General features: G+C 39.4%; 1 protein-coding gene and 1 long non-coding RNA gene across 10 annotated transcripts in view; one reads left to right on the top strand and one right to left on the bottom strand.

Annotated features, from left to right (window-relative positions):
• Nucleotides 1–16,238, bottom strand: part of LOC106036665 (uncharacterized) — a 76,650-nt gene extending 60,412 nt beyond the window's left edge. For all 4 annotated transcript variants that reach the window (XR_010830031.1, XR_010830033.1, XR_010830030.1 and 1 more), the window contains exons 1-4: nucleotides 16,101–16,238; nucleotides 13,942–14,017; nucleotides 13,756–13,819; nucleotides 13,505–13,640 (exon numbers count right to left, since the gene is read on the bottom strand). This is a non-coding gene — a long non-coding RNA (uncharacterized lncRNA). The remainder of the gene's footprint in view (nucleotides 1–13,504; nucleotides 13,641–13,755; nucleotides 13,820–13,941; nucleotides 14,018–16,100) is intronic.
• A 421-nt stretch (nucleotides 16,239–16,659) lies between these two features.
• Nucleotides 16,660–26,838, top strand: part of VRK2 (VRK serine/threonine kinase 2) — a 46,682-nt gene continuing 36,503 nt past the window's right edge. For 5 of the 6 annotated variants that reach the window (XM_048060756.2, XM_048060755.2, XM_066993434.1 and 2 more), the window contains exon 1: nucleotides 16,660–16,795. In XM_048060756.2, coding sequence (XP_047916713.1) covers nucleotides 16,660–16,795 — 136 coding nt within the window. Of the gene's footprint in view, nucleotides 16,796–17,807; nucleotides 17,831–26,838 lie in introns of all 6 variants that reach the window. The other variant, XM_048060759.2, reaches the window with a different exon arrangement.

Raw genomic sequence — 26,838 nt, 5'->3', positions numbered from 1 at the left:
TATAAGATGGTGGTGGTCTTTTTTTCTTTCAAAAAAAAAAAAAAAAACATGAAAGCTTGTTGCATGCCTAAATGCTAAATAGTAGAGGAGAAGAACAATGCACTGAACTCTGGGACTTGTCAACACTATGTCTGTGTTTGTTTCATGGCTCATTCAAATGTCAGCAGGAAAATCACACATATAAACAAATCTCTCTAAGCATTTATTTTTTTACTGTGCATTTTGAACAAGGTTTTTGATATTTTCATTTTACAGCCAATTAATGAAAAACCACTCTGAGCTATAAAGAGAAGATAATGTCAGGTTCTGACAGATGTTTTGTATGTGTGGTGCATTTATTGCAGTGCTCTCACCAGAAAGCTGGGAAGAGAAAATGCAAGTAATAGTGTTTGTCCACCACACCTTAAAAATACATCCTGGGGAAAAAAAAAAAAAAAAAAAAAAAAAGGAAAACCAGTGAAAAATCATTTCAGTAGTTAAAAAAAATAAATCAGTTTCTTCAAGTAACAGAAGTCTTCAACATTCTTGCCCAAAAGAATGAAAAGCTAGGTTACTTTCTTATTCTCTTTCAGTTCTCTTTTTCCAATCTCTTCAAACCTGGAATGTACGATACTTATTATTTTTTCATTTACTACACTTGGACCTTCTTTGTCTCCCGTTCTCTGGATTTCATTGCACATATCAGCTCCGCTGTGGGAGCAGAATCTTATCATCTCAAAGCTGTTTTCAGATACAAAAGGTCTGATCAAGACCTCATCTGTTTTACTGCCTGACCTGCTCCCATATGGGTGCCCTCCTGTGAGAGGAAATACAGGTGGTCAGGTTAGGATACATCCACCAGTTTATAAGCCTTTGGATGGAGATGTTCTTCCTTTAATTAGCTGATTCCAGCCAATAGCTAGAAAACTTAGACCCTCACCTGTCAGGTGACGACAGACACAGATTATGTCAACCATCACAGATAAAACCACAAGAGGATATTTCCAGGGAGATCTTCTAGGAATGACAGCTGTGGCTGAAAGTGCATCCACATCATAGTTTGGATATTCAAGAATATTTACTTGGAAACAGATGAACAGAAGATGCTCCTAGTGAGTTGAACATGAGGTGACAAGAGAGCTAAGGCAAAGCAAATTCTAGAAGTGATAGTGTTATTAGTGAGCACCATGACAGTGGTCAGGCCACTTGGGCAGCAGGCTGCTTGACTATTTGTAGCAAGACGTCTATAGTATGTAACAGAGCTTGAGAAGCATGTGGAAACTCAATACTAGGCATATTCACTAAATAGGTATAATTATACCAGGACGTACCTGGAAATGTCATACATGAGGCAAAAAAAAAAAGGAAGAAATAACCTTCTGGGTTTGTCCATGTATAGTGAATAAAGTGCAGCTTGGAAAGAGCTGCTTTCTCCAATGGCTACTCCAACTCTAACACCAAGCTTAAATACAGAAGGTCACAGAGTCATATTTCATTTTGTTTTGTCCAGGTCCCCTTAGGCAGAAAGGAAGATCAGTGAATTGTAGTAAGTGCAACAGATAACTGTAAATTGTCTTTCATTAAACACCATCATGTCATTTATTGCTACGAGAACTACACAGAGTAAACATGCTTTCCTGTGTCAGGTGATTCTCCAAGGACTACAGGGTTGGCAGGAGCTGAATAACTATCACTAAAACCATTCTGCAGAGGCTGAGCCTGTGTCTTTATCAGAGTAACTGTTGTTTGTGGGATTGTCTCATAAAAACTGTTTTATTCCCAACCACAAGTTCAACAGGGAGATGGGTTTATACTTCCTCTGGTTAGAGATGATCTGTCTAGTCCAAAATGCTCCTCCTTCCTCACTTAAATATATTTTAAAAGAGCTGTATTATGCCTATATATATATATTTATTTTTTAATCTGGGTGTACATGCTCCCCTTGCTGTAAGAACAAAAATTTCAAAATTAAGCTACCCTTGAACTTTACCAAATGGCATTGTACAGAACCTCTCAGACGAGACGATGAAAAGAACATGAATTTTTTAACACTTAGACACTTGCTTAAATTGTAATTTTTGGTTAGAAAAGGCAGAATTACTTCTTCATCAGCCTGCCTCACACTTGCATTACAGCAACATTCAGCATCAGCAACACAGTGTCATCTAGGGCAGCATGGCTCCAAGAAGGACAGAGCTCAGCTGACGCATCAAATTCCTCCGGGGGCTGCAGTGTAGTCCCTCGTGAATCTCATCAGGAATCACAAGCACAGCCACATTAAGGCTCTCTGCACTAAGCAGTAGGTTCTTCCTGACAGCAACTGCTCACTAAAGGTGATGAGTGAAAACAAGAGAGCTGGGGGTTTTCCAGAGGGAAAGGTAACATTTCAGCCATGGACTGATACCAAATACACACTCAGCGTTCCTAAAACCTTCTAGAGAGACCACGCACAGAACAGACTGAGGGTGCGCTGGGCAGTTACCAGCCATACGCTCTTCTTTTCATCAGAAAGCCTGCATAAAAGCATCTATGAAATTAAAGCCTTGCAATATACAAATACAAAAGCATCACAGTATCAAGGAGTCAAGAAATACAGAATAGTGCCCAGAGCATATTTGAAATTGTCTTAGTCTTCCTTTTACAGTAGTATAAGCCTGTAATAATACAGGAGAACAAGAGAAAAGAAATATCTCCCAATAACAAGAAATGAACTTTACTCCCTTGTGCATTTAGCCATTAGAAAAAAATAAATTAAGTGTTCCAGTGAAGCTCTACTGTAGAGTCAAGGAACAAAGTACGTGAGTTAGAAAATGACAAGATCACTGATAACTTGAGGGAAACTCCAAGAAGTTAGAAAGAAAATATTGTAAAAAAATATTGAAAAATTAAGTAACTTAATTCATCTAATTCTAGGAAACAAGCACCTTCTGCAGGGTAGTAGAACAGCCTGAATACATTTCTATTTAGATTACAAAAATTAAACTATCTATTAAACTACTGAGCACAACAGCTATGAAACCAGAAACAATGCAAATGTTTGAGGTCCAGATCTGCACTGGATTGAAGCTGATAGCAAGGGTTCCTGCAGACCATCATGTTTTGGTTGTGGTGCTCCTTACACACATTGCCCAGTCCATACAGCCCTTCTATACCATTAGTACAGGGTAGGCTCATCTTCTGTATAGGTGGGGAACATTCACCTTGGCTGCTTTATTGCTTTTTCACATCTTGTGACAAATTTACAAAGAGCTTCTTTATAGATTTTCTGCCACCTATTAGAATAGGGAATGTAACTCCATTTTCTTCATGCATATTCTCTCTCATTTGGATCCAGGTGCCCTTCACTCCTTAAGAGCAGGGTCAGCTCTTTACCAGAGAAAAGGTGTAAGACTGTTTTTTTCAGTCTGAATGGGAAGTTATCTATATAGTGATACTGCTGCCAGTTTACATATGGCCCTTCTAGTGTTTATAATGCTTTCCTAAGAGTGCAAATATAATTCAATATAACTTTATAAAGCCATGTTGCATGCAATCATCCTATAGCTAAAGATACTACCTTCTCCCTTCATGCCCACCTTTTCTAAAGAGCATTAGCCACATGCCTGCTAGCCTGCTAAAACCTCTCAGCAAAATTCACAGGTTGCCGGTTAGTTTCTGGCACCCTCTCACCAAGCATTAGCTCTGTGAGGTGCTGAATTGAGCCACATTGATGGGAAGGATACAAGGGAGAAGACTGATTCACCATGCGCACTCAGGCAGTGGCGTAACAGGGGAGAAGGGAAAGTATTTTTTCCCTGCTCCAGCCCCATGAAGAAAGCAAGAGAGATGTGTTATGTGAACAAGAGGAAGGACAGGGACAGACCAGACCATTAGAGCTTAACGAGCCCTTGATTAATCTGTTGTTGGCATTTAGTCACAGGAGGCAGCAGAACAGAAGAGAGCCAGTGGCAAAAGGAAGGACATCTCCAGAGATTGTCTAGAGTTTGGTGGGTCTGCAAACAAAGTTACTACATGCCTTCAATGGTCGAGCTAAACAGCTGTTTCATTATTTATGTAGTAGTAGCATATGAAGATTTGGCTTCTTACAAAGTTTGTTTTGTTTTTCTTTTCCTAGACATCTCTGAATTCCTGCAAGTGATATTTATATCCTAAAGGGATTTCATCAAATGCCCTCCCATAACAATCTGTTTTCCATAAAGCCTCAATCTGATCAATCTCTCAGCTACAGTAGGTCACTGCAGCAATACAATGACATCGTCAGGGACAGGCACTTATACAAGACAGTAAGGCAGTTTCATCCTATACAAGCAGAAAAATTGTAGTGATCTCAGCTGAATTTCTAGATATTTCAGTTACAACACTTCATTCTGGAGCTGCTTTTATCCTCTTGGTGCAATTTTCCAAGTGGGGCTTGACACTGTTTGCAAGAAGTACACTCAACAAGACGAAGTCTGTGCACTACTGGTAGAACTGCTGGAAAGCTGCCTGCATTACTGAAGAACCCAAAGATGGTCTGAACTACAACTGCTTCCCAGCCCTGCCCCATATTTCAGCAGCAATCTCCATCCTTCCAAGGCCATAGGCCACTCCAGAACGTTGGCTGCAAGTTGGACAACAAAGCCTTGAACATCTGCTCTTTTGATTCCATACCTCTGGCAAAGGGATATTCTTGTAACCTAGATATTAGTGATAATGCCACCACGTAAGTCCCTTGTGAATACTGCAGGAAGCACAGTGATCTCCCATTTGTTTCCTTTCTGCCAACTTTCTTCATTCACGAGCCATACTAATCTTCAGGTTTGTGATCAAAGTTTCTGCCACTTGGACTCTGAGCAGAATCCTCTTTTGAATACTCATTGTCGAAGTCCCCTTGGACCTCCATAGCCTCCCTGAAGCAACAACTCTGCTCTGTTTCAGTGCTGCAGAAGGTACAGGAGACAAAAGATTATCCAGAGCTTCCAGAATTGTGGCCAGAGAGCATGAGAATGGCTACTGCATGGCTGCTTACTGCTAAATGAAACTGACCCTGCAAACCTGTGACAATATCCAAGGAAACACAGCTAAGCTAGGCTTTCTACTACTCTATGACAAGGTGGTTTCAGAGTTAATTATTTTACCTTTCTATGTGAGAAAAAAAAATTAAGTACCCAAAAGAAGAGACTATCAGATGAACAGACCCTCACACTTACTGCCTCTGGCATAAAATTCTGTAGTCCATTCATTAGCTACCTCTGGGTCACTGTTCCTGCAATGTGCTTTTAATATCCTGAGTCCACCTTCCCCAATGATGCTAAAATGCAGACATTATATAAGTAGTTTAAAGTTGTTTTTGGAAGCTGTAGGTATCTCAATATAAAGAGATATATATATAAATATAAATATATATAAATATAAATATATATATAAAGAGATACTGAAATGTAAATAATTTTCACATTGTCATAACACACAAACTGATGTATACAAGATGCACAGTAACATATGCACTGTTAGCTTACCATGCATAGATTTGAATAAGTACTTGTACATATTTTTCTTGAGAGTAGCCTGCAAGCATCTATTGTTTTTGGTAGGATGAAATGCCAAAAGTGTTCCAGTGTGTGAGATTTGGTTGGGGTGAGTTTGTTTTTTTTTTTTAATCCTACATGTCCTTACTATTCACATACCACACAGATTAGCCAGAGTAACAGATCCAGACTAAGGTGCTGTAGCAGACGCAAAAAAAAGTTTGTTTCTACCACCAGAAAGACATCTTTATCTTGTTATCACATGTTACATTTAAGAGAGCAGCCACTTCTGCTTCTCTATTTTTACCATGTTTACTGTGGAAAAGTTCCAGTCCTAACAGAGGCCTGTGAATGCCACTGTAATATGTCTGTTATTGCAGATGAAAGCAATCAGAAAAAACGTAATTGTAATAAAACTGCCAGACATTCAATTACAAACCACCACAGTTTTCAAGTGACAAGGAATCCCTGGCCCTGAGCAATTTGATTAGCTTCAGTGCTGGCCCTGCTCTGGGTACAGGTCAGATGGCCTGAAGAGGTCCATTTTGGCCTAAATTCTATGATTGTGAAGTGATAACTACCAAAGTGAAATATAAACTATTTCGAAGGATCATGCAATATTAACTTACACCTTCAAACTGAACCCTTTATGTATGAGGGGAGAGAGGTCTTTGAACTAAAGTTGAGAACTTGAGATCATTAAGGTAAACTACAAAATTTCCATTGATTTCAGTGGAATGCACTGTTATTCTAAGAGCAACCAGAGTCCTTCTGCCATGTAAATATACAAATGCATGTGAACGTATCTTGAAAGATGTATCTAGTGACTTCTAAGGTACCGATGCTTTTCATGCTGAGTTGCCTTTTTCAACTCCGTACATCAAGCATTAATAAAAACTAACACTGATATACCTAAAGGGTGGGAAAAAACAGTCCATATATTACTGATGAGGAGAAAACCTGGACATGATGATTTTCTCACTTAAAAATAACATGGCATTGGCAGAGCTACTGATAGAAAGACGGCAGTCCCGACTCACGCTCCCTTCCTTTCGTCAGTGCTGGGATGGAACTGAAATGTCAGTAAATGGGAACTAGTGCAAGCTCCAGCCCATCAGGCCAGGAGTCCTTTTAATGCCCCAGCATGGAAGGAACAGTTTATGGCTTTCATACAACCTTTGACACCCTATTTGCAAGTTTGAGAGATGACTGCTGTAATTTGTCCTAATGCCCATCCCCTGGCTTGCTCACAAATTCAGTTTCACTGCTGTGTCTATATAATACCTTAAATATTGGCAATATAGTCTCCATTCAGCAGTTAAAGCAAGTATGAAGTGTACTGTAGTAAAACAAACAGCTGTACCCTACACAGAATAGTTCAAACCTCCAAATGAAATACTGAAATGAATCTCTACAGTGCATCTAGCTTTATTGCACAGAGAGATGAGTCCATGAAGACTATATACACAGAAGCATTATTTTTTGATGGAAGTATAGTACTTAGCTTTTAGAAAAGCAGTTCTGACTGGTTTTCCTGTGCTCCACTTGTAAGTACCATGTACCCAGCTGTCCCTTTTACACAGCTTTATGTATCATTCTATGTATTATTTATACTTGGAAAAGGGAGAGCCACACAGGAGTCAGAACTCGTTTACATATCAGTTATGTAGTAAGTTATTGATGCTATTGTGTAAGAGGTATTTTTGTTTATTCAGCAGTCTTGTAATCCACCGATGACAAAAAAATAAAAAATGAAGTTTCAATTAAGAGACAGTTGTGATATTTCCCAAAACATATATTATATTTCTATATTGATTTAATGGCCTGTTACTTTTAAAGTGACTGTTTTTAAAACAGTTGCAGATAGTTGCCTTTATTATTACAAAAGCACTGTCAGATGTAGAAGTATGGAATTAGAGTACTTACATTAAAGAAAATTAAGGCAGAACGCCCATCTTCTTAACTTTATATTCCTCTAATAGAGGCCCATTCTTCATCTTTTTCCTTTCAAATGTAAGGGAGCTCAAAAGACTTAACCAGGTTTAGTTTAATAAGAGAAAATAAGAGGACTGCCACACAGAAAATGACTAAATTATGCTCAGTTTAGGGGTTCCACTTTTCTCTTTTGCCTCAGGCTTTTGGGACATTAAGGCCATGTTATAAATCCTGGTCAGTGCTTTTTTCTAAAGAGCAGAAATGAGAGTTTATTAGCATCACAGTGGTTGCCTCAATAATGACAAAACAGTTGCTCATTACTGCTCATTAGATTCATATTAGATTCATTTGCAATAGCAATACATCTTCTATTCATACTCGATTGCAAAACAACAGATATGATTTGACACCTGCTGTAGTACAGAATTCATTAGAAAGTAATAATACAAATAGGAATTCAACGGATGGACTGATGAGCCTAAAATTTGTCATTTAATGTAGAATTTATATAGGATAAATACCACAGCAGGAAATCAGCTTTTTCAAATCATATGTGTTGCAATAAAATATCACACATCCATAGACGCATATATCCAAAGAGCAGACAGACATACAAACAAGAAAATTAACAGTGCCATATGCCGTGTATTATGTGCACAGTAATATATATGAGCTGTTTCTGGTGATGTCCCTAACATATAGATTAATGTAGTTACAAATTTTTAAGAATCAGAGAAATTGAAAAGTTACAATTTCCGCAAAATATTAAGTCAACAAGTAAACAGCTCAGATGTTCCCTTGAAAACTTCTGGGACAAACTGAGTGCAGGATGCTACTGAAATAGTATTTAAATGATGTTTTCTTAATTTACTTGACTTGTACATGACCATTATTGTACCACTATGTCAGAAACACCAAACTAATGATGGTGCTTCCCTGGGCTGCAATCTTTTCTCCAGAAAATTCTCTCAGACAAAATTCTCAAAACTCAGCGGTTCTTGCCTTCTTTCCTGAGCATGGGATGAGAGTATATACAAGTAATAGGTCTTCACATCATGGAGAAGTATAAAGATAGGTTGATTTCAAAATCTAACCCTGCATACCCTAAAATAATTCACATTATATTACCCTGGGCCTCATTATTACCTTTCATGATACTTCTGATGTTATTCCACAAGGTACAAAACAAATATCTCCTTTCTATCCTCCTCTGAGCTCCTATCAAATTAATTAGTTCCCAACTACCTACTGTTCATGCAAAGGAGCTTCTGTTTGTTCTTACCCCACAAGGCTCCAATTCTCTGGGGCAGGGAGGGATATTTTGTTTACTCTGCCTCTGGAAAGAGTTTTCTTCCTAATATATTTTCATACGTATTTCTTACAGGAACCTGATTCCAGTAGAAGAGGTCTTCTTCCAACTCAATTAACTGTCAATCTAGCTCTGCTTTCCACAGCAAAACTGAATTTGAGCGTTGCCCTCTGCCTGCATCATTTTCGAGATACCATTCATGATTTAATGCTTAAGGAATATAGAAGACAGTAAATACGAATTCACAATGAAAGACTGCCAAATATGTATTCTGAATTTTGCCATAAAAGTACAACTAAGGCTAGATGGACCTGTAGAAATCCTTAGCTGGTAAGATACATTTCAATCCTATCACCTTCAGTGAAGCTGCAACCCTTTGGGCCAGCTGAAAGGCAGTGCGCTCTATTATTGACTTTCTTTCCTCTTTCCAGAAGAATACTTATTGCAAACAACAAATATTGCAGGACAGTCTTCAGTTTGAGAACTGTTACATATGATTCAATTGAATTTCAGTTCTCTACATTAGACCTAAAGAGCAACAGCCCGAGATCTGAAGCCACCTTCAACCTTCAATACTTCGGTCCCTTTTCTATCAGAATACTGTTTTCATCTTAGTCTGCCTTAAGGGCATTCTGCTTTCCTTCCCTACAACTCCTGCTGGAAGGCCATGCAGACCTACATTCGTCTGATGAAGGCGTCTTGCACAAACATGGCCAGCTTGCATTCATTTGGCTTAAGTTAAAAAAGATGGGTGGAGAAGTTTATCCTTCTATAGATACAGTTCTGTATCTATTTTCTACATATAGTTTCTATATATTCTCTAGAAAGTAATTGTATCTCCTGTTAATTTGGCTTATTTAACCTCATAAGCCTTTTAGCATAATAATTTTTGAACCCTTTTGTAAGAAAGGCTTTTTCATTCCCCCGAATCAACTTCTCTACACTCCGGCAAAATTAGAAAATTTTGTTCTGTTTCTTTTACATCAATACTCCAGTGCCTCACAACTTTATATTCATCAGCAAATTGTATAAGGAGATTTCTGCTTTGTCGCTGTTGCTCATAAAGTTAGAAACAATGAACTAAACAGGTCCAGAGGTAAATCCTAGGAAATTTTAGGGGTGAGGGAAAAAAAAAAAAAAAAAAAAACCTTTCATCCACAGTCTCCCCTTTCAGTTTGTCACTTCTTGCCCATTTTTCCACTGTTTTATACTAAACATTTATTTTCTTTGCTGTCTGTAAACTATAGAAGTTGTTGACCTATGTCACCTAACAAAATACACAAAGCATGTAACAGAAAGAATGCTAACAAAGCAGTGTTTATAAAAAGGCATACAAGTATTCCTCCTCTACCTAAGTAGGCACTGCTTTCTCAGGACCTCTGGAAGCTATGCGGGATTATTTAAAGGTTATTTCAATGCATGATCTCTTATCCCTCCTTGTCTAAGAAGGGTCATATGCAGTTACTCTAAGAAATATCTTAAAACAACAGGTCTTTCCTGGTTCAGCCAACTATTAGAACAGCATTTCTAAACATATTTCCAAGAGTTAATATAAACACTATATATTAAGATGTCACATGAGCACAGCAAAGACTCACTTGAATAAGTTAACTGCTTTCAAAATCATCTGTTAAGGAAATTGCTAACATGATCACTGGAGAAATCAGAGCCCCAGATACTGCACGTACTAACCAACATCACCAAATTATCCTATCAGTCTCCTTTCACAGCTATGGCTCTGCTCGTGGAATTGGCTTCATGGCAATGGGTGGTGGAGCACTGTCAGGTTTTCACGCTGCTGGAAAAATGGCATATCACCATGTTATTAGATTTATTATACAGTCTATTTGCCACTTCACCAGTGTTTAATTTTTTTTCCTTTTTAAAACCGAATTGGAAGCAGTCTGAACAGTCATTAAAATGCAACAGCTTCCTAATTTCTCCTGGGAAAGAAGGTATAAGCACCCTGCCTCTTTCATTCTGGATGTGATCTGAGAAATAACAATGCAAATATATTAATATTGCATGGTCAGGACTACTTTCTATTAATATGCCATTAATATAATGACCTTTGCGCTACATTTAAAGATCACGAAGATCAATATTTATTCTTAGGTCAGGGGAAAAATAATAAAAAAAAAAATCAATCTTGCAGTAAAATGAGTCATATTTAATATATCCCATCAAAATAATTAAGTTTATATATAAAGTAACATTGATATGTGAATAATGGATGCTATGACAGATGAGTTTCCCTTCTCAAACAGCTTTATGTAGATAATCTCAGAAATGGAAAGACTAAATAAGTATATGCACCTTTCTCTCCCTGAGTGCTTTGCCAAGTTCCTTTTCCCCCTACATCTTTTCACATACACTGCTATGTAGAAAAAGCAAGAAGTCCTACAGACCTAAACCTATAGACTTACAGGTCCTCCTATAGACCAAGAACACTGTTGTGCTACTGCTAACATTCCTGTAATTTCTTCATTTCCATTTCTAGATATCCCTTGAAAAGGACCTAGAAACTGAGGAATCTTTCGTAGCTGTTCGGAGCATTATCGCTCTACTTTAGCGCTTTGAACAAAATGTACAGGAATGCCAGTGGATACAAACATCCTTATTTTCTTCCCAAGGCTGTGATAACTTCAACTTAACACAATTTTTGTGTGTTCTATAAGCATTTTATTTTGGAGGGGAACGACCTAAATAAAAAGATCAGAACAAGAGAAAGAAAAACATATGTTTGAGCTACCCATATGAGAAACTTAATACATTACATGTTTCATGGTAAGTGTGAATCATCATCAGATAACAGCAATAGCAATAATCCATACATAGTAACTCTCAAAGAACCTTAAAACAAGCCACCCATACTGCTTCAGATGGATAAAATTAGACAGATATGAAATTATTCCTATAAGGTCAGCCAGTAGTAGAGCCAGGATTAGGATTCCTAGAACTACTCCCATAAGGAAAATCATTGCTGATCCCCTTCTCTTCTCTAAATAGCAGACGTTCTGCTCTCCCTGCAAATCCATGTTCATTCAGTCAGGCTACTTGGCATTAAAGCAAATGTCACGTATTGCCATTGTCATCTTCTCTATTTTAATAGAGTATTCCAAATAATTTGTTTGCAGTATTATATTTAAGACAGAAAGTTTTGAGACCTGTGCTTTTTTGAGTTTTCTTTAGAGAAAAGCAGATTCCCTACCTGCCTTTTAGGAGTCTCAGCTGTTTCTTCTGCTCTGTTTAACACATAAAAGCCTTTAATAGTTTGAACTTATTGTGAGATGCAAAATACAAGAACTGTCTACATGGAAAACCTTAATCAGTCAGGAAGTTGGTAAATTATGTCTTCATGTCATCCATATTGAGTGTCCATTACTCCTGGACATAGCACATTAACTGACTCATTAGCTATTTCAAACCATATGGACTTAGGTTTGGGTGGGTTGCTCTGATAATATCCTGAGGTGAGCTTCCTAATTATTGTAATTATGTGATCTCAATCATGGGGCCAGTCACACAAAATAGTGTCAGGAATCTTTAAAACGGGTGTCAGTGCACCTAGACAGTGACTGAGTTGAGCAACATGCCCCCTGGATGTTGAAGATCCCTTGATACTGCAAAAAGTAATTACTTTAAGAGTTCTAAGAAACTGGCAGCAAATACGGTAACAACTGAATAAGCACAGCAAGTGCACAGAACTGCATACCCATGCACAAACACACATGGATTTCTCTGCAGAAATTTAGAAAGTTTGATGCCTTGCTGTCAATGGCCTTAATACTAAGATGTTACAACTCTAATGTAAAATTAGCTATCATATTTTAATCAACAAGGACTTGTGGGGTGATTAAAATTAGAAGTACTAAAACATCACTGTTAAATAACACAGAAGCATCTCAGTGACACAGTGAGAGAAGTTACATGTTGTTCACCTACCGTAACAACTTTAAGGAGAGTTGTGTGTGCAGCTACAAGATCTCATGTAATTTACTTTTATATTCAAGTTCAGATTTGAAGAAAAAGAGAAAAAATAAATGGAACACTTATCTAAAATTTAGAGTATACTACTTTGAAACAAAGGTAAAAACAAATGCAGCCTCAGGACACAGCTAAAATAGTTTGTTGTATCATTAAGTACTTACAGAAAGTGCTTACTCTGGGAGTATTTCATGACAGAAAATGCAATTCATACTAACGTTATGGCTTTTTTCACCCTCATAAACTTATTCTAGCAAAAGGAGTAGACCGATCCTTTTGAGCCCAGATCAGGATAAGACTCAAATTTGCTCCTCCTACTTTTGAAATGCCTCTCAGGCACCTATATGTTCCAAAAGTCAGACACTTAACAGGACAATATAACTAAACATACAACTAGACTGGGGAAACCATATATTTAAAAGCTGTTTGTGAATATGAACTTGATCCAAGATTTGAAGTGATTTACACTTGTATCTTTACCTCAAAACTAGACTACCATATCTATGTTACTGAAGAACTAGTCCAGAGTTTCAGGAGTGGTTACAAAACACCACAGAAAGCACAGCACCACTACTTTCTTCTGCAATAACATAATAATAACAACTATGCCTGTATCAACTCTGCAGAGACGCACAGAAGACTTGTTCGCATGTCACACATCAATATACATACAGTAAACAAAATAAAAAAATAAAATCCTGAAAGTATACAACTGCTAATGCAAACATCCAACCAGTTTGCTATACCACTTCTAAAGTATCATTTGGAGTAACTAGAAAATACCCACCTGAGCTGCATGAACAATTGACTCCTCACCAGTAGGGCCTGTGGCTTTCAGCTGCTTTCAACAATGCACCATTAATAAATAAAGTAAGCGTAATTTCATTTTCAGGGCCTGTGTCTTGAGCCTCCAACACTGACACCTTTAAGGAACAAGAGTTTATTCCAACAATAATATATTAAACAGCAGTTACAGTAGTAAATATTTAATAGATGAAAATACACACTAATAGAAGAAAGGGAAACCTCTTCCTTTACCTTTCATTCAGATTCAATATTTCAGGATAACTTGAACAGCAAGCCTTACATTTCTTCCTTCATCCTGTTAAAAGAACAGAACAAAAAAAAATACTTCACAGAAAACAACTGTTCCTGACTACACAGATCACACTCAGTTGCGTGCTAGCAGGATTTGTATGTTTTTACTCTTATTAGCATACACACCTTTCTCCTATAAGGATTCTTGAATTTAGCAGTAACACTTGTTAAAGCTTGAAGCTTCCACCATAGTTAGGGTTTCCTGAAAAACAAACAAACAAACAAAACCCATATATACCCATAATTAATTTAGCCATTCATCTCCCCTACATCACATTCCTAAACTGTTAATTTGAACCAACTGTGAAGAGGAAATGGAGGCTTTAACTTGACTAATGAAGCTCATGTTTCTTGGGAGGGTTGTTAATTGTCTGACGATAAGTAGGAAAAAAAAAAAAAAAGGAAGCCTTGTCTCCAGTTTGGCTCAACAGGAAAAGAGATTTTCTCAGTCCCTCCTACAAAGCACAGCAATGGCCTATTTATAGGGTAAAGATGGCCTCCTGTTATTTCTTTGGTTAGAGTTTTTCTCAGGTAAAGTTATTGAAGTTTGTTGCCTTTTCAGAAGTTTTATGCTTAAAAAAAGAGTTGTATGAAAAAGCCATTACTAAAATTTGTGGTTTTTTTAATTGGTTTGTTAGCTAGGGTTCTTTATTAATAAGTACCTAGATTCAGATAACTTTATTCTTCAGGATTTTAATGTATCTAGGAAGTTACCTCTTCTTAGAAAGTCATTCTTTGTTTATGATACTTGTAGTTTCTGTTATATTTCCATGGTTTTAACTCTTCTAGTAATGATAAAAGCTTAAACTTCTAAACAAAATCTTTCTTAAAAAAAAAAAAATTCTGCTGTGGAATCTATTTTCTGTGACTTGTACAATATATGTTACTAGTCTCTTTATATTATATATTAAATTACACAATTTTTAAAATATATAATATCTAAAGATAAACAAGACTTCACATGGCCTTGTCTCAGGGTAGCATTTGAGTTATAAACTCAATTTCTTCTGGGCGTTTGCGGCTTTGAAGCTGAAAGCTATCTTTTCCCATACTTCAGTTTTAGCTACCTGTACTGTATTTTTGTTGTATGAGTCAATTGGATGTTATGTAGCCTACCTGGAGCTCTCAAAAAGAGCAATATAGCATATGCTGTGCTCACTAACAATGAAACAAGCCCTGGTATTCCCCGTTCCTATTTTCACTTTTACTCTACTGATAACAGTAACATACTCTTTAGCCATAATTTATTAAAAATTTTCAGTTTACTGCCAAATTATAGTCAGTGAAGATGTTCTGGAGTTTGTTTGTTTTTGAACTCTTGGAATCATCACCAAAAAAAGTGCCCTGGTGTGTTAGTGGAAAAAAAAAATGGAGCCATTCCCTGGAAGATGTGGTAGTTCAGCTAGAAGTGCAGTTAAACAGCTATTCAGGGCCCTCTTTGCTAAAATGAAGTCTGAAGATAAGACCAAGACCAAGGAGTGGCTGGCTGTGTGGATTACAATGATATAGTACAAAGACCTTGGCTAAGTGAAGCCCAAGGAAAAGCTTTTTCTGGGCCTCCAACTTTAAGGTGTATGTTCAAGCCTATTGTGGCAATAAATACTAAGTTCCACCTGAATTGCTGTCTATCACAGACCTGTTTTATATTTTAGTCTTTGAGGCAGTCTTTGAGGACTTGTAGCTGAGCAGGAAGACTTTTTCTAAAATTAGAAGGAAATAGAAAGATCACACTTTCTGCCACGGGCTTCCCATGCAGAGAGTGCTGACTGTGTGGGCCCTGTTAGTAAAGCAAAGATCAAACAATGTCTGCTTGGGATCAGGGGTGTGTCCTGGGAGCAAAACGTTTAAAAATATATATATATACACATGCCTCGGGTTCAGTGTCCTCTGACTAAAAAGTTAATGTCCATCAGCTAAAAAGTGGTGATGGGATTGGCCCACAACATGGTCTCCTGTGGGTTTCCCCTGCCTGCAGTAATGACCCATGCTCTGTGAGGTGACCATGTCCTTCTCCCACCTCGCACGTTATTTTCTGTAAGTATCCTTACTTCTGTGTGTGAAAGGGATCCTGGGGTATGGCCGGGGTATGCCAGTGGACCTATCCTGAGGTAAAATTGAACGGGTGGCACCACGACAGCGCTGTGACTTTGGTACAGCCTTTAAAGTGCTCACTGTGCCCCAACCGCCCTGTCAGAGATCTCTTTTCCCTGGGCGGGGAGCAGTCTGATCAACTACTTTGATACGTGTGAAAGCACTTCAAGGAAAAAAAAAAAAAGTTTCCTCACTTGCAACGTGCAGCCCGAGCCGTGGAGAGCGGCGGTGCCCTGTCGGGGTCAGAGGAGCCTCCCGACCCCAGCCCCTTCAGGGCTGCCCTTCGCTGACGGCGGGCTCCTCCGGCCGGGGCTGCCGGTGCCCGCTCGCCCTCCCGCCTTCCTGCCCTCCCTACTTCCCCGAGAGGCCGGGCGGGCTGAGGGGGAGCCGGGGCGGGACCGCCCGGCGGGAGGGCGGGCACTGCTGGCTATCCGGCCCGGCCCTTCCCGGACCGTCCCGTCCCGTCCCCGCCCCGGGGCTTCCCGCGGGAGTTAGCGGCACGGCGGGACGGCTGGGCCCCGCCTGGGGGCAGCTCCTCGCCGCCAAGTTTGGGGCCGGCCGAGGTGGGCGAGGGGGCGGCGGGGCCGAGCCGGGCCCGCCCGTCCCTGTCCCCATCCCTGTCCCCGGTCCGTTGGCGGCCCGGCGGAGGCCGCTCGGCTGGCAGGCCTCTTGTGCGGCGGGGATCAGCCGGGATCTTGCTTCTCCCGAGGGAAGGCAACAACTTGTCTCTCGTTTTGTCCCCCTCCAGGTGCCATGCCGCCCAAGGAGCGCGGCAGGAGTCGGCTGCCGGTTCCTCTGCCAAAGGACATGATCCTGAAAGACACGGAGGGAAAAGTCTGGAGGCTGGGCAGCCAGATCGGCCAGGGAGGATTTGGTTTGATCTATCTAGGTAAAACACCGGCGGTAACTAACAGGGGTGACATGAATTTCTTTTAGCTTTCTGACATGAACGGTGCAGAGAGGTTTAAACAACTGGTTGCCGTTTCCATACCAGTGATCACCAGTGCCAGAGGGGGTTTTCTGACTTCTGCATCCCGCTGTGGGGTGTCCTTGTTCAGAAGTTTGCTGGGGGACCACCGTGTTCTCCACGGACCGTGCTGCCCGGTTTGCTGGCTCCAGGTGTGCTTCCTTCTGGAGCTTGTGTGGGTAGGCAGGGTGCTGTCAAAGGCCAGTGAAAAGCACTGCCAGGAGATGCTGTTCAAAGTGATGGTGAAGCTTCTGTAAGCAGCCACGTTGGACGTAATGGGTTTCTGGTTACTGGAAATATCTTCTGACTAAAATTTAAAGTCAATTTGCATCAAAGAAACATAACAATAGCAAAAGGTAGCAGGGCGTTGCCTCTGGATTAGAATTTTATTTTTTACCAGAGGCGTAAGTGCTGTTCTTAATTTGTTCTTTCCTGGATATGTTTCCACATTTTCTTCAGAAGAAGCTGCTGCATTTCACTTGGTCTGTGTTTTATAAGCCATGAATTGTTCTGAAAGGCAGTTTGTAAAGTGGCATGGGTCACTGGAGAAGATAAGGTATGTGTTGCTGTTGCTGGTCCTTAGGAAAGAGCAAGTGCTGTTTTCAAGGCAGTATTATGAACTTTTTTTCCCTACGTTGTACTGCTTGTGTACAGTACCTACAGGCAAACTATCCATAGTGATCTGTCAGGGACTAGTTTGTACTTGTTTTAAGGTAGTGGTAAAGACTTACCTAGAAGCAGTTTAGTACATCATCCGTGGAGCCAAAAATGATCCTATTAAGTTAAAAGTATGTTAACTCTGTATTTGGAGTACTAGTGTTTAAAACGATAAGCAAGCCACCTTAATACTTAAATTGATTTCATTTTATGTATAAATCAGCTATATTTTTTAAAGCTTTTCCTTTCTTTTGTATTTCTGCCCTGGAAAATACAGTTGCTGCCTCCTCCCCTTTTTTTGTAAGTATTTCTTTACTTCTGCTAGTGCAGTTTGTTTTCCACTTGTTTTTTTTTTTTTTTTTACCTCTTTATCTCTTAATGCTATTTCCTTCATACTGAGTGATGCATCAGGAAAAAAAAGTTAATACCTTGTTATACAGCATGAGCTTTCTACTTAGCACGATTTCCAGATTTCTTTATGAGGATACCAGTTTTCACTAAAACAGACATCCTGTAATGCATCTTCTCAGTTCTTTTGTCTTTAGTATGAAAAAAGATGTTCTTCACGCAGGTTCTTCTCTGCACAAATGTGCAGAGCTGTGCTAGATTCAGTGTGGTTTCATGAAGGTGAAGATGTCTGTCAGTTTCAAATTGTAGGATCAGGCACCAACAGTTGCGCTTCCCACTAGTAATGTATGGCTGCAGGAGGGTGAACAATTTTACATATGCATCTGGACTTCAAGGTTGAGTGGATAAACTTTTGAGGGGGGGGGAAATATGGTGTGAACTGGCTGTTAGAATGAAGAGTAGAATACGCTTTGTTCCACTGAATGCCTGTGTAAATGAAACAAAAAGATTTCAGTAAAACCTAAGTTGCCACTGCTTCTGCTTTCCTACAGATGAAGTAAACACAGTCACTGAAAACAGTGGGTAGCTGTGGCCCTGCATCTACCCTGTATTTAAGTTCTGGGTTTGTTTTACTTTGGACGAGGTTTGGTGTGGTCTGCTGCACAGAATTTCCTCACCAACTGTGTGGTTTGAGGCTAATTAAACAAACTATTTTGTATCCTTACATTTCTCTTAAGAGTTGGAGTGCGTCTGCTAGGCTTCTGTAGTGGTGGTTCTGGTTTTGTTTCTTCTGGAATTTTTGTAGCTCATGCATGCTCAAGTTAGCAAACTGAACCAATGGGGATGATAAGGGTTTCAACAAATGGCAGTTACAGAGAAGTCAAAGGTTAGACGCTTATAATATTTACATTCTTTATCCTTTTGATATATAGATAGCTTTTTACGGCCTTTGAAACATCAGCTGGTCTCATTTGAGGCATGCTGTGCCTAGAGAATATATGAAAATTGGTACAATAAGAAAATAAAGATTAGCATGAGCTAGGAAGTGAAGTTGTCTCTGGCTATTGTCATTCAAGAATAAGCCGTGGGAGAGGTATATCAGGTGCAGGGTCAGGGTCCAAAGGAGGGGGAGATGAACTTATAAAAGGCTCTCACTGGGAGGAAGGAGTGAGAGAGCTGGGGATGCTGTACAGAAAGCAAGGTTGTAGTTGTAGGTGTAGTTCATGAGTCACACAGAAAAATGTTCCTGAATCAGAATACATGTCGCTTGCTTCTGCAGTCAAATCACACTGGACCTTGTAGATTGTGTAGCACATGGGATTCAAACAGTTTCATGCAAATTTGATTAGTTTTCTGCTTGATCACGCAGACCACTGAGGTGATTTCTTATACTGTGGTGTTTGTTGGAGTTTGACTCCCACTGAACCGACATAGAAAGCAGTCAGCGGGTTAGCTGAGAATGAGAATACAATCTGGGACCCTTGGTATTATAGTTCTGTTTTTTTAATAAGTGACAGCATAGGTGAAGAAATACAGCTGCCACTTATTATGGTATTTTTGTTTGTTTATTCTCTTCTTTCGGAAGGACAGTGAATGTTACATGTAGCAATGAACTGAAGGCCTTGTTCCCTTTGTAGCTGATCTTTTAATTATAAAAGAGGAAATCAGCAAGATTTCCTTCAAGTATCCTGACTGAAGCTTTCTTGTTTTGTCCATCTCCTTTTGTCAGGTACATGTTTATGTTATGTAAGATATACCATTCAGTAGCTATTTTGAGGCTTCATCCTACAAAAGAATTTAGCCACCTGAGAGTCAGGGGAGTGAAGGAAGTGATGCACTTTTGGGAGTAACACTCTCACGTTTGCTGCTGAGGGGCACCTTCTTTTTGCACTGTTCAGCCTAGTTTTTAACATATATGCAGCGAGATGTGAGAGTGACCACTAAACTTTCAGCAAGAAACTAACGAAGAAGAAACTGTAGAGAGGTGGGCAAGACAGAAGAGTGGAGTCAGATTCGACTGACTGCCAGATATGAAGAGCACAGCCCTTTTCTAAGTAAAGGTTAACTTTGCCGGCTGTATCTTTTAATAAGTATTTTTACAGTGGTGGTGTAAAGATTTTGATGTGCGTTGTTATAGCTTAATTTCCCATTAAGGGTACTCCATACTCCATTAATCTGTAACAACGTACTTGAGAAATTTTACGGTATCTCTGCAAAATATATTTACTAGGGATGCATTCCTTGGAAGGTTCGCTGAATCGAAGCCTCTGAAAGCCATTTGCTGACCCCGAGCCCTAGAATGCTAATCAGCTCTTCAGGTGCAGGGCTTCTAATTATGAGTGTGAAAGTTTCCAACATCTACAAGTTTGGTTCTCCCCCATGAACATTTTCCCTGTTTTTCCTGTCTGTATGCCATCTTGTCTATTTCTTTGTTGACTTGTTCCTTCCCTTGGATTCCCTTTGCATTTGTACCTCAACCAGAACAAATCCAGCAGCAGAAGGCTCACAAATACTGTTTCCTCCTAATGTTCCCGAAGAGCAGACCTTCTGCTGCTGCCAGAAGCAGCATCTAGGAGCCGCGTAGAGATGTTCTTTCAAATGTCACTTGTGTCGTAGCGACAGCAGTATGGTTCATAAGCTGGAACTACCTGTGCTGTTACATGCTGTTTTATTTTTTGGTACTGTACTGATTTGTTGTCAGGCTCCTCGAACAGAGCTGTTACCCCTTTGATAAGGTGGGGACAGAATGGGGAGCATGCAGGGAAGGACATGACGTATTGCTGGTCTCACAAAGAGTTTGTAGCCCTGTGGAGAACAGCAGCAGTACATGTGGAAAGTAAGCTAGAGTTGAGGAGGGTGCTACTGAGAGCCCTACGTTCTCTCATTTATCTTCCTGATCACAGCCAGTAATTAACACCAGTCTTTATATAAATCATTCTCTAGTCCTGCTGCAAGGACTCTATTAATGCACAATTTCGACTGAAAATTTAAATGCAGAAAGGTCACACAATGTTTTGTTAAGATTCCATTGTTAAGAGCCCACTGTCTGCTCTCAGGCGTCTTTCTGATGAAAACTGGTAATTCTGCCAAATGCTCGTTTTCGTATATGTTTGTTAGATCGTGTCTGTTATGACATAACGTACTATGTTGTAAATGGGATCTAACTGTATTATACCTGTATATTGTGATGAAACTTTGATAGGTGAAAACTAAAAGTTTTGAAACCAATTTTTGTAGCTGGCTTTACAGCAGGTGTTTGTGTTGCTGTTTGACTGCTATGTTTGCAGGTGGTGTTACAATATGGGAAGCTCAGGAAAGGGCATATTGATAATGAATATTGATAATACAGTCACCGATACTTGTATCCTGCTTGGAGATTTGCTACCTGTATCGCCTTTTTCTCCTCCCCATTTTCCAAGGGGTGGCTGGTGGAGATAGACGATGCTGGCCTCCTCTTCTTTTAGGCTTGGGTCGTGATGTGTTCTGCTGTTAATACTCAGAGACCTGGTGTTCTGGGAAAAAAGCTGACATGTGAAAGAAAGGTTTTGTGTGTTTCAGAAAGAGTGTGTCCTATTCCGTGGATAATTTGTATAGCCATGAGCAGGGGTGCATGTGTGTCAGGGAAGAGCAGCTTTGATGGAAGCATGTTCTGTCACTGTATTCATTTCTTGGTTTGAGTTAGGAAGCAGACTAGTAACTGGTTTTAGAGAAATTAAGTACTTCAACAGTTGCTTAAATTAGCTTCACTAAAATACTGTAGTGCAGCAAACAAATTAAAAATTCAGTAAAAAATGATACCTAAAGATACATGTTCAAGATGATTTTTATCAATTCAGCAGAAGAACATTAATAGCAGAAAGCTGTAATTAAAAACACTACCAGGTGACTGTCTGGTTAGGGCTGGATCTTTCTCAACCTTCAGGTGTTAAAATGCATTTCAGCAAAGGTCTCATTGTACCAGTAGGTGTGAACCTTAGTGTGAAAATAAATTCATTGCCAGACAAACATCACCACAGGAAAGAGTCTTTTTATCTAGTCACTAATACTAAACTCTAGGTAATCTCCTTGTATCTATAATTATAATTTTTCACCCCATCTGTGGGCAAATTAAATCATGAATTTAGCCTGATTTTGGTACTCAGTGATCACTTAGGACTGGCCACATGTAGCGGGACCAGACTGCTTCACCTGGAAAAAATCCCCTCTTCTACAGGTTCTTGCTGGTGACTGCTTCCTCTTGAATCTTCTTTCTTCTTTTTCTGGTAAGCTTTGGAGGCAAAAAGATGCAACTTTTAAAGCATAACTCATTTTTACACAGCAATCTAAAGTCTGTTACAAACTCTGCTGAGATCTTTGCTGTTTTGTTTTAGTGTTCTGACACTCTTGTTTGTTTTTTCATACGTATGTATGGACTTGTCATTTGGGAGCTGTTGTTTTGCTCTTTATTTGTCTACCTTGCAGGAATTCTGGTCAGGGACCGAGACCCTGGCATGCTAAGCAAAGCTAAAAGGCAAGAGGGCAGGTTTGATTTTTATCTTCAGTGAAGGAGGTATTTCTGAGCAGTGTTATCTGTCATCAGGAAGAACTGTGGATGAAAGATAGGGCACCTGTTGCCTTATGGAGGGCACTCTCTTCAGCCGTCTTTGGCACCTGTAACCTACTGAAACTGGCATCGTATCTTCTGATGGGCAGTGCATCAAACTAGCAGATGGGCTAGAGCAGAATCGTGCCAGAAAACAGTTTGTGCATCAAGTTTTAAATATTAGAGGCCTGGCCTCCCATCTGAGAGTGCTGTAAGAGCAGACCATGCATAGCTTTTCTGCCTGGGGTTAGAGGATATGTCGTACCTATTCCAGCTTAGAGTAATTAACTTTGAAAGTCAAATTCCCGTTGCTGTAGAATACAAAACTTTGGCTCTAGTGAATCAAGAAGGCTTCCCAGAAAGATGAGTAAGCAGTACAGTGAAATTTCCTAGCAGTACTAAGTGTTCTTAACTTGGAGGCATTTGCAGTTATCTGCAAAACAGTTTAGCAGTTGAGCACAATTTTCCACTGAAAACGGTTTACTTGCATCTTGTGGAAGATGGTTTCACAAGCACAGTAGAGGGCCATGTGTATGTAATTTGTATAATAAAACTCTAAATTCATAAAGATACCTCGAAGAAGAATCTAGAAAAAAAAATCCTAAACACTGCTCAGAGTGTTTATGAATAAATGCTCTTCTCTTTATATGAAAAAACACTTCTCTCAGAATAGGGTCTGTCCAGGAAGCACTGATGCATTGTCATACACTTGAAGCACTGAAGTTCTTGGGGAAATATTGAATATTGGGAATATTGGGAAATATTGAATATTGGGAAGCAGGCTGGGAGGGTAGCTGGGAAGCCACATGCTTTGCTTTCCTTGAAATATTTGCCTTAGTACTCTCCGTATGTAGGATATGTTTGAAGTTGTGTTAACTAGCAGATGCTACTTCTGATTTATTTGTTTACATTTTGCTTTTAGAAACTATAATCCTGCAACTTGGATTATTTTCTATTGTTAGATACTCTGAGCAATGCTTCCCCCCTTTTGTCAGCCACTGAATTTAACAGCTCCTGGCTTGACTTTAGTTGGGGTCTGAATTTTTCCAGCTTTTTTATAGGCAGCCTGTAACGCTGAAGTGTGGTATTTTCAAGGTTAGGTTTTATTTCTGCAAAAACTAAGCTGACAATATCACTCTCAGGATTAGTTATCCAATGAAACAAGGCAAAAACAAAATGCTAGCAACCCAAGAACTTCTGAAAATAATTTTGTTCATGTTTCCAAAACAAATACATTCTCAAAATACCCGGCAGTGGCAAAGACAGCAGCTGTGGACAGGAGCAGGGATGTTTTTTCAAACTGCCAAATCAATGCTGTTTTCTTTTCCACTGTGTAAACTTTGTCAACAAAACTGGTTCTGTGAGAGCCATTGAAAATATTTCACCATATTCCAAATGTGACTGCCACAAATTAACTGCTAAAACTACAACAAGCACGTTTGAACTGGCAAATAGAATTGGCACGTTTCTTTGTCAGACTGAATGCAATTGTGCGGAGTGGTTGTAGGAAATGGCAGTTCATCCAGAAACGCTCTTTTGTTACCATGTCATATTAACATTTATAAAGCTCCGTTAATTAAGGTTGTGGCACTCAGCAACAAAACGGATGAGATTCACGATAAAAGAGGATGATAAGACCACAACTGCTGTGCCTGGATGAAACTAGGGAATTCTGGACATGGGTTAACGTGAGGTAGGTTATTGTGTAGGCACAACAGTTGGAAATAAGGCAGCGTGGCATCTTCTTTGCCATTATTTCAGAGTGCATTTTATATTTCTATACTTTTCAGTGGCATGGTAGCTGTGATTGTGGGATGAAGGAGAGGAAGAGAAAATAAAGCTGTGCCCTTCGCAAATGTTTTATTAGACTTTTCTTGGCACAAGGTGGAAACGGCCACAGCCCCCGCACAGATTCACATTGCACCAGTCTTCCCCGCTAGCAATTATGCAGACAGTGGTTTTGATTGTGTGTATACATTAACACCTCTTCCCCCAAATGTAAGGAAACTGTGCATCTCTAGTTGATAAAAGCAATACAAACTGTAAACTGGGAACTCTTGCATTTGTTACACTATTTTAAGATCCCGTTTGCAAACATAATCTCACCATGTAGTGCTCCTGGTACTCTGTGTGTACTTATACGCCATTAGAGACTTCCTGCACATCAGCACTGCTCTCCTGCAGGGTCTCTGCTTACTGTCCTGCAGTCTAGCACTTAACTGATTGTAATATTATAAATAGCCATGTGCTACCACACAGAACGAGGCTAGCACATGGCTAATTACAAGTATACAGTAATTAACTATGAGCTAAACTCGCAGGAGAGTATGTGGTGGTGGTCTATGAGGTATGTAATCAGACTGTTTGTTAAACCTTGGGAGCCTTTCCAGTCTGTTAAGTAACTATACATAGTAATGAGACCATTTTTTAAAAACCATTTATGTATATTTATGGACAAAAAATAGTCTGTCATATCTGAGCCGTGGTTAAAATATTGCTGCCTGTTGTAGGAAGGGTCAATTAAAATGATGCAACAGAAGGTATGAATGCAACTTCTGCTTATCCGTATGTATACGATTGAGCTTTATAAGAAGTGTAGAGTACTATCCATTGTGTGTGTAATGCCTTGTTTCATGCATGTGCAGTAAAAATGGTAATACCACTTCTCCTTTTGCGTATTTGAAAGTCGTGATTTCATTTTCTGGAGCATCTGTTCCTGTATCTTGTTGAGCTTTGTCTGATTTCTCTTTCGTTTCACATTGTAACATTTTGCAGTTAGGTTTGGTTTTATTTTTCTTCAGGATATTCTTTCAATATTACTCCAAAAAGCATCCACATGGTTATAGTGTAAGAACTGTGGGGGTTAGGCCCTTTTGCTGGGCTACCTCCCGTTAATTGCTCTTCTTCATTACCCTGACAGCTGTTACTGTCTGTTCCAGATTACATGAATGAGGCCTCTCTTTATAAAATGTCAAGATGTCTGCAGGGAAGTTAGATCAGACTCTTTGAAATAACATTTAAATTTGATACTTCTTTGTACCTATCAAGCCTCTGTTAAGTAATTTGGTATTAAAATACATTTTCTTATACACAGATTCTTTTCTGATCAGTATCAGTAAGAGAGCACATCTCATTCTGTTTGGGTAATGTGACATTATTGTGTACAGTGAAAACACATGGGATGTGTTCTTTTAGACTAATGTCTGCAGCTATTAACACACAGTCTACATGTAACATAAAAAAGATAAAGACCAAAGCACCTTTGCCTTAATTCCCATTTCAGTACAAGGAAATGGTAAGAAGTAAGTTTATAAAAATTTACATCCTGCTTGGAAGAATAGTTTTGAATTGTGTTCTGAATGTCACTGTTACTCGCCTGAGTCTATGGATAGTTCACACCTTCCAGAGCTACTGTTTTGGAATAGCTTCATTTTATCTTAATGCGCAATTAGCACAAAAACAGTGACATCAGGGTGTCAAGCTTGAAGGCACACAGCTACAAGTGTCTGTGCTGCCACATTGAACCCAGAGACTGAGCAGAATTGAAGGAAGATGGCAGCTGGAGTCTGTTCATTGTAAAAAAATATATATTTATGCCCTGACCATCAAAAAATGTAAGTTTGGATGGTTTGATTAGATCCAAGTTTACTTGATTTTTATTATGTGGATAAAAGTAGTCCATTTTTGTGTGTGCTGATAGTTGAAGTGTTTCACACCTGGACTGTTGTTGGTATTTGATCATTATAAGAAGTTTGAAAGGGACACTTATTTCCTAGGAACTGTATTCTTTTTAGTTTTTCTCTCAGTGATGATTCTAAAAGATGATTTAGTCTCATTAAATTTTAATCCCAGTATAGCTCCATGTAGCTTCAGTAGTATCAGAGAGAACTGATAGTTCTCTCAGGGTCAGAAGAAAATAGAATCACATTGTCTGTGCAGAGAGGTTCTGTCTCCTGGGCTGTAATTGGCACATGTGGTCAATTATTGTTTTGAAGTTTCTACTTGTACCAAGAGGCAAAATCCCTCATCTCCCCTTTTAGGCAGGTGATGGCTCTGCTACCCCTAACTTAGGCCAGTGTCTAAATAATGTCAGAATAGAAATCAAGGTTCTGGGGCCAAATTAATTTGTAATAGAGGAAAGCTGGCAATCCTGTCTAGAGGCATAATGTAGGTCATAACTTTTAAGTGGTGTCTTTGTCACGACAGTGGATTGATGGGAGCCAAATAGAGAGGTTATCCAATTGACTAGAATGACTTAAACATAGTCTGTTATAATGGAATACCTCATTGTGGTGCCAACGTGCAATGGGGACATCCTGCTTACTGCTTAATTACCATGGAGAGAGAGTTCTGAAAGTGTGGGTTAAAATTGCTGCTA

Source organism: Anser cygnoides, chromosome 3, assembly GCF_040182565.1.
Source record: "Anser cygnoides isolate HZ-2024a breed goose chromosome 3, Taihu_goose_T2T_genome, whole genome shotgun sequence".
NCBI lineage: Eukaryota > Metazoa > Chordata > Aves > Anseriformes > Anatidae > Anser > Anser cygnoides.
The sequence above is the reverse complement of the archived record's forward strand: the minus strand, read 5'-3'. Positions and strand labels throughout refer to the sequence as shown.